Here is a 12,500-nt window from a genome sequence, read left to right as displayed (position 1 = left end):
GCACAATTCTTCAGCCGGGATGTAGAACTAATTGGGTGAGCTCAGCTGGCTGAGTTCATGGGTGGAAGAAACACATGGCAGGACTTTCTGACCCCTGGACTTTCCACCTCTGAGCATGACAGCCTCGGGAACATGGATAGATGTCACTCATATGTCCAATGTAGAAGCAGAGGGGTAATGAGGACTAACAGCCGCATTGCTGTCATTAGGGGGCGCTGTGTCACTCGCACGCGGCAGTGCACGGTACCTGTGTTGGTGGAGCTGTCCTCCCGGCTGCCCTTGTGGATGACCAGACCTCCCTGGAAGAGCTGCAGGAAGCAGGGAGGCTCCTTCCCCTGAGCCACCAAAACCTTGAGGGAGGAAGGATGCAGAGATGGAGGGAAGGAGGAGGGACAGATGGAGGGAGAGAAGGTGGGAGAGAGAAACAGAAAGAATGACTGACTGCTTCATTCCTGCAGCAATCCTAAATGTCTCATAGACAGCAGCCAAAGAACCATAAAAGAATGAGAGCATGATAAAACAGTCTTTAGAAAGGGTTGTATATTGCAGTAGACACTATTACAACTTCGTATTATGCAGAGTAGCTTCAATGTGGACAGATGGGAGAGATGTGAGTATATGCTCACCTGCGCCCCCCTGTGGTTGCCCAGCTCCACGGTCATGAGCGCCGAGGTGCCCTTCCCGCTGACGCTGGAGTGGCGGCCCTGCCAGAAGAAGCAGGCGCTACGCTCGCGCCCCGGGCCTCCAGTGCTCAGCTCGCCTGGGCGCTGCCTCTTCCCAACTGCACACACACAAGCGCACATACATACATACATACACACATGCACAGATATATACATACACACGCATACATACATACATACACATACACACACACACACACACACACATAAATATACATAAATACACACACACACATATACATATATACACACACACGTACACACGCACACACACACACACACACAAAGAACAAATAAATCACACTTGCATGCAGACAGACAGAGCTCCCATCACAGCAGCAAAGGCAGACATTAGCAGCCTCACCTCTGTGATTTCTCAACATGATTGCGATCCATCCCCAGCAGGGCTAACGGCCCCCCGCCCCAAACCGAGACCCCGAAGCCAGGCGCTCTGCTCACCCACGTTGGAGACGGAGTACTTCCAGCGGATGACGTACGTGTCGCCCTCGTGCATCTGTCCGCAGCTCTCCTTGGGGATCTCGTAGTCGTCGAACTCGCGGATGTGCCAGACGTCCACGGCCACGGTGGCCAGCTGGGCCTGCCGGCCGTCCTCGCTGCGGACCAGGCCGCGACCCCGCTGCACGTCCACGCCCTCCAGCACCGTGCGCACGGCCACGCCCCCTCCCGCCAGCAGCGCCTTCACGTCGCAGGGGCGCAGCTCCGACTCGGGGACTCTGTGAGGGGCGGCGTGGACGGGACTCTGGGAAGGAGAGGAGACGTAGTTAGAGACGCCAAACATACGCGGATTCACCCCACTGTTAGCATAGAAACATTAAGCACAAGGCGACTTTTATGTGAGTTTCCAATGTATGCATTTACTGACTGCAGTGCAAATGGGAATGTATGTGATAGTAACTCAAAATCAACACTCGTGTTTTTTTTTGTCCACGTTTCATATGAAATATCAGTCAGCTCAGCTCTTCCCATATCAATCACACTATGAAACGAAACCATTCCTGGTCCCTGGACACAAAACTGTACTCCACGACTCCCCCCATAAAACACTGCCCGTTATCACATAGTGAATCTGATGAGGTAGACCGATACTGGAGCGCCCCTCTCCCCTGCTCTCCCCGCTCACCTTCACCTCCTCCACGGCGGCCTCCTCCTTGGAGCTGCTCCTCTCGGCCCAGTCCAGGAACTTCTCCCTGAAGAGGGCCGTCTCGTTGTGCTCCGAGAGCCGGCCGAACAGCGCCCAGCTGGGGCGCCCCTCCCCCTGCCTGCGGGAGCATTCGCCTCCGCTCAGTATTCTCACACGCGGGACAGTGCTATTTACCTAAAGTTCAACGGAAGTGCTAACGCTACCATGCTAACGGCAGATTTCCTCCATAGAGACAACCACAATTTCACTAGCACTAATTTGTATGGACTGTATTTCATGTCTCCAGTGGGTGGCACTATTGCACCAGTCACTACAAGTCTTGACCCTTAGCATGGCTACATACTGCAAGAGGGGATCTCCACAGGAAAAATTCCTCTATTTTCCCACAGTTAACTAAAAGGACTAAATCGTGAAAGACAGATAATCCAATTATAAAAAGTCCAAAATAACAAAAAATTATGTGAGAATTTGTGATAAAAAAATTTTCCCTCTCCTGATATTAATCGCAGAAGACAACTTACCATTAATAAACTTTTGGTTTTGGTTGAATGAAGTAATGAGATTAACATGAAAATTATTAAACTTAAGCATAACTGTGGGATGATTTGAGTTTGTAAGACACCAAGCAACATGTTATTGTGAAAAAGTTATAGTGTGCTCTTTTATCTTTTCTTATGAATATGGCCTGTGAAATTGAATACAGAATTAGACCAGAAAAATAAAATGCAGCTGTTTACCAGGCTAGCTACCTCTGACAGCATGCAGCAATTAGCCTGTATTTACTTCAGATGCTTTCCCATCAAAACATGTAACTTTTTTTGTTTGGTTTCTTGTCAATCTGACAAAACATTCATGCCGCTTTCCAAACAGACAGAGCCGTACTTGGTGAAAACAGAACTCATTTGCAAATTGATAAAATTCTAAAAATATTTCAGCAACTTGTTTACTGCCTAATGTCCTTGCCAGTGAAATTCATTATTTTTAAATTCTTGAGCTAGAACTTCAGTCATAATCATTGTGAGTTCAGCCAAATTAGCATAGAGCTGCGCCTTCCTCAACGTTCAACATTAATCTTATCACGTAAATCTGAGGAGTGTGGACCTATATGAGCTCTGTGTAGATTTATGCGAGGCTCTGTGTGTTTCCGTGAAGATTTTTATGAGGCTCTGTACATTATGTGACACCGCATATAAATCTATACGAGGCTCCGTACACTCTGTGTACACATATACGGGATCTGTACACTGTGAAGCTCTTTGTCCAGAACAGATACATATATCACCTTCAGACATTACGTGAGCTTCTGAGTGCACAGTACAGATAAATGTGAAGCTCCACGCAGTTTGAGGGGCTGGACTCACGGCTGTATCTCCGGGTTGCTGGCGGAGGGGTCGAGCGGGTTGACGCTGCAGCTGCTGTAGTCGTAGGACCCGCTCCAGAGCTGCTTCCCCAGCTGCGCCGCCACCTTCCGGTCGCCGAGGGGCACGTCTTTGCCGTGCCACACGTACACCTCGCTCCCGAAGTCAAACAGCAGCACCTGGGGCACACGGACGAAGGGCCCGGTTAACGCCAGGCAGCGACTTGCAGGACAGTATAATGTTGCGTTACATTTAGACACGTTTTAGTTGTAAGTCAATAAACTTACAACTAAAAAATAATAAACTTTATTAGACAGAGCTGAATAAACTTTATTAGACAGAGCTGTGAAACACTGACAATACACAATCGAAGCAGCAAGCTACCCATTTATTTTCAGTTTCAGTCTGGAGAAAAAATGTTACATAAGTATCAATGAGTTTCAGCTCTATTGTCTGGTTAGATCCAAAAACCAGTTGTCCTCGTGTGCTGTTTAACACAACACAGGGAAGAGACTTACACACACATACAAGCGCGCACACACATACACACACACTAATACAGACACACAGAACATAAAGTAAGCAGGCTACATTGTGTGCTCATGCACTGCCTGACTGCAAAAGGAGAGAGAGGCAGCAGTGAGAAGGCTGTGCACCCCACACTGACCTCCTTGGAGTTGAGCATGCAGACACTGGGGATGGAGGCCCAGGCCTCATCGTGGGGAACCAGCCGGTCCTCCACGAGGCGGTACACGCAGTTAGACTCCACCACCCCGCTCTCAAACAGCTCGTCCTCTTCTGGATCCCCCGCTCCTGCACAAACACACACACACACACACACACGTACAGATGAACAAAAAAATCCAATATTAAGCCATGTGAGGCCCATTAACACTGATCATTACATTGTGTCAGACAGAGCTCACGGCTCTCTGTGTGGATATCTGTGTCAATCTCTAAGCATTTCTGAAACTGCTGCAATCTATTGAGATAGTACTGACAACAAACCATTGTGCATACTGATGTGTGCTAGCAAGTGTCCAGCCACTGTATTTGTGTGTGTGTGTGTGTGTGAGCCCACAGGGTGTTGTGATGCGCTCTACCACAGGAGAGTGTAGTTAGACAGAATATGTATGCCAACTCCCCACCCGCTTGCAACCGTCTGGCTTTCAGCTGGTTGCTGCTGGCCAGCCCAAGCTAGCTAGCTAGAACTGGATAGCAGCCTTGTGTGTAAGCCTTCCTTTGCCACTGCACAGCCTCTCCTTCACCAAGACTCCCGCCAGGCCTCTCCGGCGCCACACACAATAACTGGGAGCCCTCATGGCACCAGGCTAACTTGGCAGGGTATCTCAGAGCTGCAGAGGTCTCCAGAGGTATGATGTGCAGGCCCACACATTGTGGACACGCCCTGGCATCAGCCAACCACTCTCCCGCAACCTTGTGGGTAGGTCTAGGAAGACAAAGGCTAGGGGAGCACACCCTGAGAGAAATGCAAGTGCTGGCAGGAGCATCAAAGGCGGTCCTCCCACAGACTCCAGCAGCTGTGAGGAGGTGCTGGTTGACCAGTTCCTCCTTGCCAGCAGAGTACACTCCCTACAGTGAAGTGGTGTGGGAGCAACGCATCCCCTTCACCACTCAAAGTAAAGTCAACACGCAGGCATCTCCTGCTGGCTCAGAGGGGCTCCACCCACATTCCTGCACCATGAAAGTCCACTGACGATGGGGTGCTTAGTGACGAATGCAGGACCAAATGATCAGGAAGCTCCTAGCCTGGGCCCCTGTACCGTAGTGAATACAGCGGTTCTGGTCATCAGCAGCTGGGATTTGAGTGGAAACTCCTCCCAGCAGACCCCCGTGTGTCCAAGCAGCCTTATTAAGGATCCACACTGCTCTCCCCCTGGGGAAAGTTCTAGAAAGGGTGACCTAAACATGGCCCTCTACTGCTACCGCACCTATCAGGGCATTCTGCCCAGCAGTTGAGAACAAAAGGTAAATAACTACCCTTACGCCTTCCAATGCCTTCCAGCCACGGCACCGACAGGTCCAGACGAAGGACTGCATTTATCGCGGCAGAGCTCAAGTGATATAAACTTGATATTCCTGCCCAAAGTGAGACCAGACTCCTGAGTGAAGGCTCACTCCGAGAGGAAGGAGAGGGCTGCACCTTACCTAGGAAGGGACACTCCCAGAATGACATCTGCATGGTGTGGGCTTTGCCATAAAAAACTACCTCCTGCCAAATCTCACAGAAACACCCATCTGCACTATGCCACTCTCTTCATTGCTTACGCAGTATGCACCCACCCATCCATCTGAAGATACAGTGAAAGACTGCTTCTACGAGGGGCTGGGAGAGGCCCTCCACAAAGTCCTGAAGTCTCAAAAAATCTTGCTGTTGGGGGACTTCAACGCAAGAGTAAGGAAAAACATTGTGGTCTGGAAAGGAATAATCACACATCACGACATCAGCCATACCAGTGCAAATGGGTTGAGGCTAATAAGCTACTGAACTGAACACAGTCTCACAATCACCAACGCTATATTCCAAATGAAGAATAAGTACAAAACCTCTCGAATGCACCCACGATCAAAGCACTGGCACCTTTTAGATGACATCATTGTGAGGGGCTCTGATGTCAGACAATTCCTCATTACACGAGCCATGAGAGGGGCAGAACGCAGAACAGATCTTCAAGTGATCACGACCAAGCTCAAAAGGGGGGTTCGCTCAAGAAAAGGCCGGACAGTGTCCGGCTCCAGGACACAGAGGCACGGAACACCTCGAGCTCTTCTCTAGCAGAACAGCTAGAGAACACAGAGTCTCTCCAGGGCACAGGGGGGACGATCAGTGACAGACGATCAGTGACAGGCGATCAGTGACAGACGATCAGTGACAGACGATCAGTGACAGGCGATCAGTGACAGACGATCAGTGACAGACGATCAGTGACAGACGATCAGTGACAGACGATCAGTGACAGGCGATCAGTGACAGACGATCAGTGACAGACGATCAGTGACAGACGATCAGTGACAGGCGATCCGCCCTCAGCGCATCGCTTTATGAAGCAGCAGCTCAATCAACCGGCCACAGCAGGAAGAATCATCAGGACTGGTCTGATGAGAACTCCAGACACATCACCAATCTTCTCAACGGGATGCACAAAGCAAAAAAATAAAGCAAAGACACATAAAGCAAAACCCAATGACTCGACACTCGGTCTGCAGAGAGGCCCTCAGACGGTAATTGCAAGACCGAAGGAGGGAGGTACAGTGTGCTCTGTGACGTCTACAAAATGAGCGCTGGATTTCCAAAGCACACAAAAATAAATCCTATGGTCTCTCTGCCCCTTTACGAACGCTGATGGATCCTCCCTCCCATCTGCCTTCTCTGAGGTCTGCAGCGATATTAGATCACTAAAGACTAACGAACCTCAGGGACCTGATTCCATCGATCCATCTGCAGCAACAGTTGTGGCACATTACTCCTCTCAGTTGCTGGGAAAGCCCTGGCAAGAATCATGCTCCACAGACTCATTAAGACCATCACTGAGGACCTGCTGCCACAAATCCCAGTGTGGCTTCAGAAAGAACAGAAGCACGATGGACAGGATCTGCACCTCACGCGCCAACTGCAGGAAGAGCGTTGTGAACAAAAACAACACCTGTTCACGGCCCGCAGTGACCGGCCAAAGAGATGTCAGAATCGAAACTTGAAAATAATACACCACAGCGTCCGGTCAGTTATGATTCTCTATTTGTTTAAGAGTTAAGATCATGGTGTTCTTATCTTCCTATTTCTGTACATGGTCAAAAACAAGAGAAATGGGAAGATAAGAATGAGTCACACTGAGGTCATGTTCTGCACATAATGTGGATTAGCAGACATGCAAATAAACTTTCAGTGAGTACAAATTTTATTTTCGTTTCCTCAAAATTTATGATTCTTTGCACGATACATATACATTTCTCTACAAAATCAAGGTCATGTACAGTATGCTTAAAATGACCTCTCACTCGCCCAGAAATTTGGCACAAAAATAACTTCAAACATCTCGCATTGGATAATACAGCTATCAAAGACCCACAAAAAGCAGTAGAAATCACCTTTGGTCACCATGGACTACTCTAAGCAAGCAAGAAGCAGCGTGTGTGTGTACGCGTCTATGCCTGTTTGTGTGTCTCTACGTGTGTCTGTGAATGTGTGCATGTGTTAACCTGCCTCTGTGTGTAACTGTGTGCCTGTGTGAGTTTGTGTGATCCTCTCTCTCTGTTTGAGCCTCTACCTTTATACTCGGTCTTTCCACCCAGAAGTTTCCAGAACTCATTGGCTCTGTGGTTATCCGTGTTGATTCCCTCCTCTAGGATGGTCACCTGTGGTGCTTTGCAGCCCAGGTCGCGCTTGGTCTGCACATAGGTAGCCATCTCCGAGGCCTGTACGACACAATAGCACAGACAACGCATGTTATTGACAAATTACTACTGCTGCCACGCCCAAGTCCTCCAATGCCAGACACTGCCTAGAGAGGGTCAACTCAATGGCCTTTACATGACACACATTTGACAAGTCATATGACAAAACATTATATCAGAGAATCCAGTGTATGTGCAATATGTCTCTAATAGCATGACGGTTCTGAGCATGAAAAAGTAACAGCAACACCATGTTAAGCACATTAATGTAGGAGCATCCGACACAACATGCACAGAACTGCAAGTCATCAGTCAGCGAGGATAGTGCTCCCCTGCCCTTCAGCTAAATGTGAAATGGGGGCTGTGCCAAATCAGATCCTGGCACCATTACAGTGTGTGGAAAATAGAATTGCCCGAGCTGGATGTATAGACTCTTTGTTCCTGCCTGCACAGGCCGCACTGTGATGTGCAAGCTACCTTGGCTTTCTCAATAACGTTGGCAAACTCCCCGGTCCACATGTAGCAGTGCTTGGGCGTGATCAGGAGGAAGCAGTCCCCGCTGTTCAGCGATCGGGCCGTCGGCTCCACCAGACGCACCTGGATGTGCCTCCGCCCTGCGGACAGGAAGCAGATCCCCCCCGGTGAAGTCACAGTCAACAACAGAGCTCTGGGGTTTATATTGTAAAATGCTGAACCCACACTAACCACCACCCAACCTCGTGCCATCCTGACCCCACCCCCGCCCATGCTGACCTACCCTTACCCATCTCCACTCATCCACATCAACCCATCCCCAACCCTACCCACTCCACCTCCACTTATCCGCACCAACCCCTCCCCAACCCTACCCATTCCATCTCCACTCATCTACACTCAACACTCCCAAACCTACCCATTTAATCTCCACTCATCCACATCAACCCATCCCCAACCCTACCCACTCCACCTCCACTTATCCGCACCAACCCCTCCCCAACCCTGCCCATTCCATCTCCACTCATCCACACCCACCCCTCCCCAACCCTGCCCATTCCATCCCCATTCATCCACACCCACCCCTCCCCAACCCTACCCATTCCATCTCCACTCATCCACACCCACCCCTCCCCAACCCTGCCCATTCCATCCCCATTCATCCACACCCACCCCTCCCCAACCCTACCCATTCCATCTCCACTCATCCACACCCACCCCTCCCCAACCCTGCCCATTCCATCCCCATTCATCCACACCCACCCCTCCCCAACCCTACCCATTCCATCTCCACTCATCCACACCCACCCATCCCCAACTCTACCCATTCCATCTCCACTCATCCACACCAACCCATCCCCAACCTTGCCCAGTCCATCTCCGCTCATTCACACCCACCCCAACCTTGCCCATTCCATCTCCACTCATCCACACCCACCCCTCCCCAACCCTGCCCATTCCATCTCCACTCATCCACACCCACCCCTCCCCAACCCTACCCATTCCATCTCCACTCATCCACACCCACCCCTCCCCAACCCTACCCATTCCATCTCCACTCATCCACAGCCACCCCTCCCCAACCCCGCCCATTCCATCCCCAGCCGGGCAGCCTGAGGCTCTGACCTTTAATGAGGATGAGCATGAGCTTCTTGAAGGGCAGGGCGCTGTTGTTGGTCACCACCTCGGTGGACTTGACGTTGCGCAGGTGCACGTTGCGGAAGTTCTCCTTGCTGGCCAGCCCAGCCAGGGCAGCGTCCGCCAGGTTGGAATGCTTGGCCACTGGAGAGAGATCAGACCAGGCCGTCCCTGAGCTATGGACCACACCACTGACCGCAGCTAAAGCTGGTACCCTTCCCATAATGACTGTCAAAATCTACATCGAAACAGGTCTTGTGTAAGTATCCATGAGATAAAACAAAAATAAAATAAAATGAACACAAAAAAACAGGTCAATAAAGAAACAAAACCTTTGAACGTTTTCCCAATCTATGAAGAGCACTAAACTGTCTTTTTAAAATTGCGGGTGGTTTGTCCTCATCCCTTTTCATGCACCCTGACGAAAGCTGGACTGTAGAAAGGTGTCCGTGCTGATAAAAATGTTTTAAAAAAAGTTTTTTTTTAAATGTAAAAAAAAGACCTGACTGCAGCTGCACCGTCCTTCAGAGTACATTATCCCTATAATTCACAGTGTCCTTTCAACTTTAAGTAGAATTAAATTGACAATCCAGAAGAAAATCATGCATATTTAAAGATTAATCTTTAGGAAACTATTTTCGCAACCTTGGCAAATCCAACCAAACTGGGGTTAATTTTTAACTTTTTTTTTTGGACAGGAAAACTTCTGACCCCAGATGCTTAAAGTATTCACTGTAACACAATCCAAGCATGCAAAACATTTTCAAAGCAAATTCACATCAGGGGATGACTGTATTCATGAAGTTCTATATTTCAGACAGTGTGTTGAATACTCTGCAGACGGTGTGTATGTGTGTGGTGTGTGTGGGGGGGTCAGTGGTCAGAAAATATGACTCAGATGACTGGGAACCATGTGAGTCTTTTTCTCCTTTCCTGAGAAAACAAGCGAACGCGACATGGCCGTTCTCTGTCAGTCTCTGCCACATCCCCCTTTCAGTGTCAAAGCATTTCATTTCTGCTTCCTTGTGGTAAGGACACAGTGCACTCGCAGCCCATCCACACAGGATACGTGTTTGAGACAAACTGCAGCCCATCCAGGTGCACCCAGTGTGCCGCTGTGGGTCTGCTCTTTCTCAGACAGCCTACACAGTGCCTTCAGACTCCAGACCAGGTGAGTTTCAGGCCCACTATATGAGCAGTGTTAGTTCCCATAAAGCACCTGGATGATTGGTTAGGATTTATTTACCCCAAAACATACCCAGGTCTGTCCTACTCTATACACAGCCAATGTTTACAGAGCCAAGAGGTGACTTTCTACTGGGTTTTCAGATTGTTCCAGGAAAGTCAATGATGTTTCCCCACACCACTGCCAGTGGCACTATATTTAATTTTGAGGCACTTTATATTTAGAACTTTTAATTTTTCAGTGCACAAAATGATATCCTGCAAGTTTCTATCAAACTAAAGTTCATTAGAGCTCATCATGGACCAACCAACTGTGAATTTGCTTTTAGAACTCTGATGAGGGCACATAATGAATATACTGCAGTAAATACGCTGTCGTCAATGAAAGGAAGCACACAACATGTAAATGATAATGGAAATCAGATGAGTGAATGAGGCCATTTTAAAAACAACCAGGTCACATGACTCACTTCTCTCCACTTGTATTCTCTTGGTCTCCACGGTGGCGACGTTGAGCCTCTGCTCGGTGTACTCCTGCCTGATGTCGTCACGCGCCGCCAGTGCCCGCAGGGGGTTCTGGGAGGCGCGGGTCTTCCGAGGCGGACGCACCGCCCGCTTGTGCTCGGCCACTGTGGACGTTAGCCTGGACACACACACACACCAGAAGAAGTGAGGCTCTATAGACACACTCAGACACACTAAAGCAGCAAACAGATACACATAAAGCAGGAGACGTTACCTACTCTCTCTCTCTCACACACACACGCACACGTACAGGCACACACACACACACACACACACACACACCAGAAGAGGTGAGGGTCTATACACACACTTAGACACACCAAAGCAGCAAACAGACACTCACACACACACAAAGTAGGAAACATTACCCACTCTCTCTCTCTCTCACACACACACACACACATGTGCAGACATACGCGCACAGAAACTGAGCAAACAGACACATGGAGAGTGACTGACAGCCAGATGTAGACACAGATGAAAGGCACACAAAGCAGAACAGTGGCTTGGATTAAGACAGAAAACCACAGGGACACAAATGAGCATATAGGACCCACGTAGACAGAGGTCATAAGATAAAAACAATGTCTATACAGACATGGAAAGACCACAAGCACGCAAGAGGCACATACAGACAATATCCAGCTTCGCTTCCGCTTCACGAAAAATGTCACACCAAGTGTCTTCTAGTCTGACACTGCCTGTTCTGAAATTGTAGTCTGTGCGCTGACTGCCACATCACAAATCATATCTTGTGCATAAACTGGCTGACATGCTGGTCACCAGTTAGCACCCTGAGCCGACCAGAGGAGGATGGGTTTCCCCCTTGAGCCTGGTTCCTTCCAAGGTTTCTCCCCATCTGCCACAGGGAGTTTTTCCTTGCTACTGTTGCCTTAGGCTTGCTCCTGTGGGGGTTTAGGCTAGAGTTGTCTGTAAAGCGTATTGTGACAACTGTTGTAAAATACGCTATACAAATAAAATTTGATTGATTGATTGACTGTCAATACTAGAATATGAAGGGTGAGAGGGTAGCCCCTGGCCACAAAGCGAGCCGACGGGACCGGGCGTGCCGTACTTGGGCGTGTTGGACTGGATGACGCTGAAGTCCGCCACAGAGTCGAAGGACGCCACCCCGGGGCCGAGGGCCGTGGGGGACACGGCCTTGTAGAAGCGGCCGAACGTCTCCTCGTCGTCCAGCGTCATCACCTCCTTCACCGTCTCCGCCGTCACCTTGATTGAGGTCTCCCGGGGCCCCATGCCTGGAACACCCACACAGTTCAGCTCAGACGCTCGAAGACGCCTCCAGACAGCTCTCCTTCCCGGAGCTGTGCTTTTAAGGGTATTTCAGGGCTTGCTCACCTTTGTTGTGCAGCTTGTCCAGGAAGGACTCCAGCTTGTCCAGCCTCTTGTCCCCAACGACGTCCACGTCGGAGCGGGTGGAGATCTCTGTTAAAGTCAGAGCACAGGGCACCCGAAGACATTACCACCAAAGAGCAGAGCACATAAAGCCAGGGGTAAAATCATAAGCATCGCAGCATGGGTCTTGCTTGGGGCAGGCTGGGT

General features: G+C 49.6%; 1 protein-coding gene across 4 annotated transcripts in view; it reads right to left on the bottom strand.

Annotated features, from left to right (window-relative positions):
- Positions 1–12,500, bottom strand: part of svild (supervillin d) — a 61,873-nt gene that overhangs the window by 4,359 nt on the left and 45,014 nt on the right. For all 4 annotated transcript variants that reach the window (XM_035404542.1, XM_035404541.1, XM_035404543.1 and 1 more), the window contains 12 exons: positions 12,297–12,383; positions 12,013–12,196; positions 10,883–11,055; positions 9,216–9,371; positions 8,094–8,230; positions 7,490–7,637; positions 3,871–4,016; positions 3,207–3,382; positions 1,825–1,963; positions 1,143–1,443; positions 627–781; positions 248–350 (listed from right to left, as the gene is read on the bottom strand). In XM_035404542.1, coding sequence (XP_035260433.1) covers positions 248–350; positions 627–781; positions 1,143–1,443; positions 1,825–1,963; positions 3,207–3,382; positions 3,871–4,016; positions 7,490–7,637; positions 8,094–8,230; positions 9,216–9,371; positions 10,883–11,055; positions 12,013–12,196; positions 12,297–12,383 — 1,905 coding nt within the window. The remainder of the gene's footprint in view (positions 1–247; positions 351–626; positions 782–1,142; positions 1,444–1,824; positions 1,964–3,206; positions 3,383–3,870; positions 4,017–7,489; positions 7,638–8,093; positions 8,231–9,215; positions 9,372–10,882; positions 11,056–12,012; positions 12,197–12,296; positions 12,384–12,500) is intronic.

The sequence above is a fragment of the Anguilla anguilla genome, chromosome 2 (genome assembly GCF_013347855.1).
Source record: "Anguilla anguilla isolate fAngAng1 chromosome 2, fAngAng1.pri, whole genome shotgun sequence".
Lineage (NCBI taxonomy): Eukaryota > Metazoa > Chordata > Actinopteri > Anguilliformes > Anguillidae > Anguilla > Anguilla anguilla.
The sequence above is the reverse complement of the archived record's forward strand: the minus strand, read 5'-3'. Positions and strand labels throughout refer to the sequence as shown.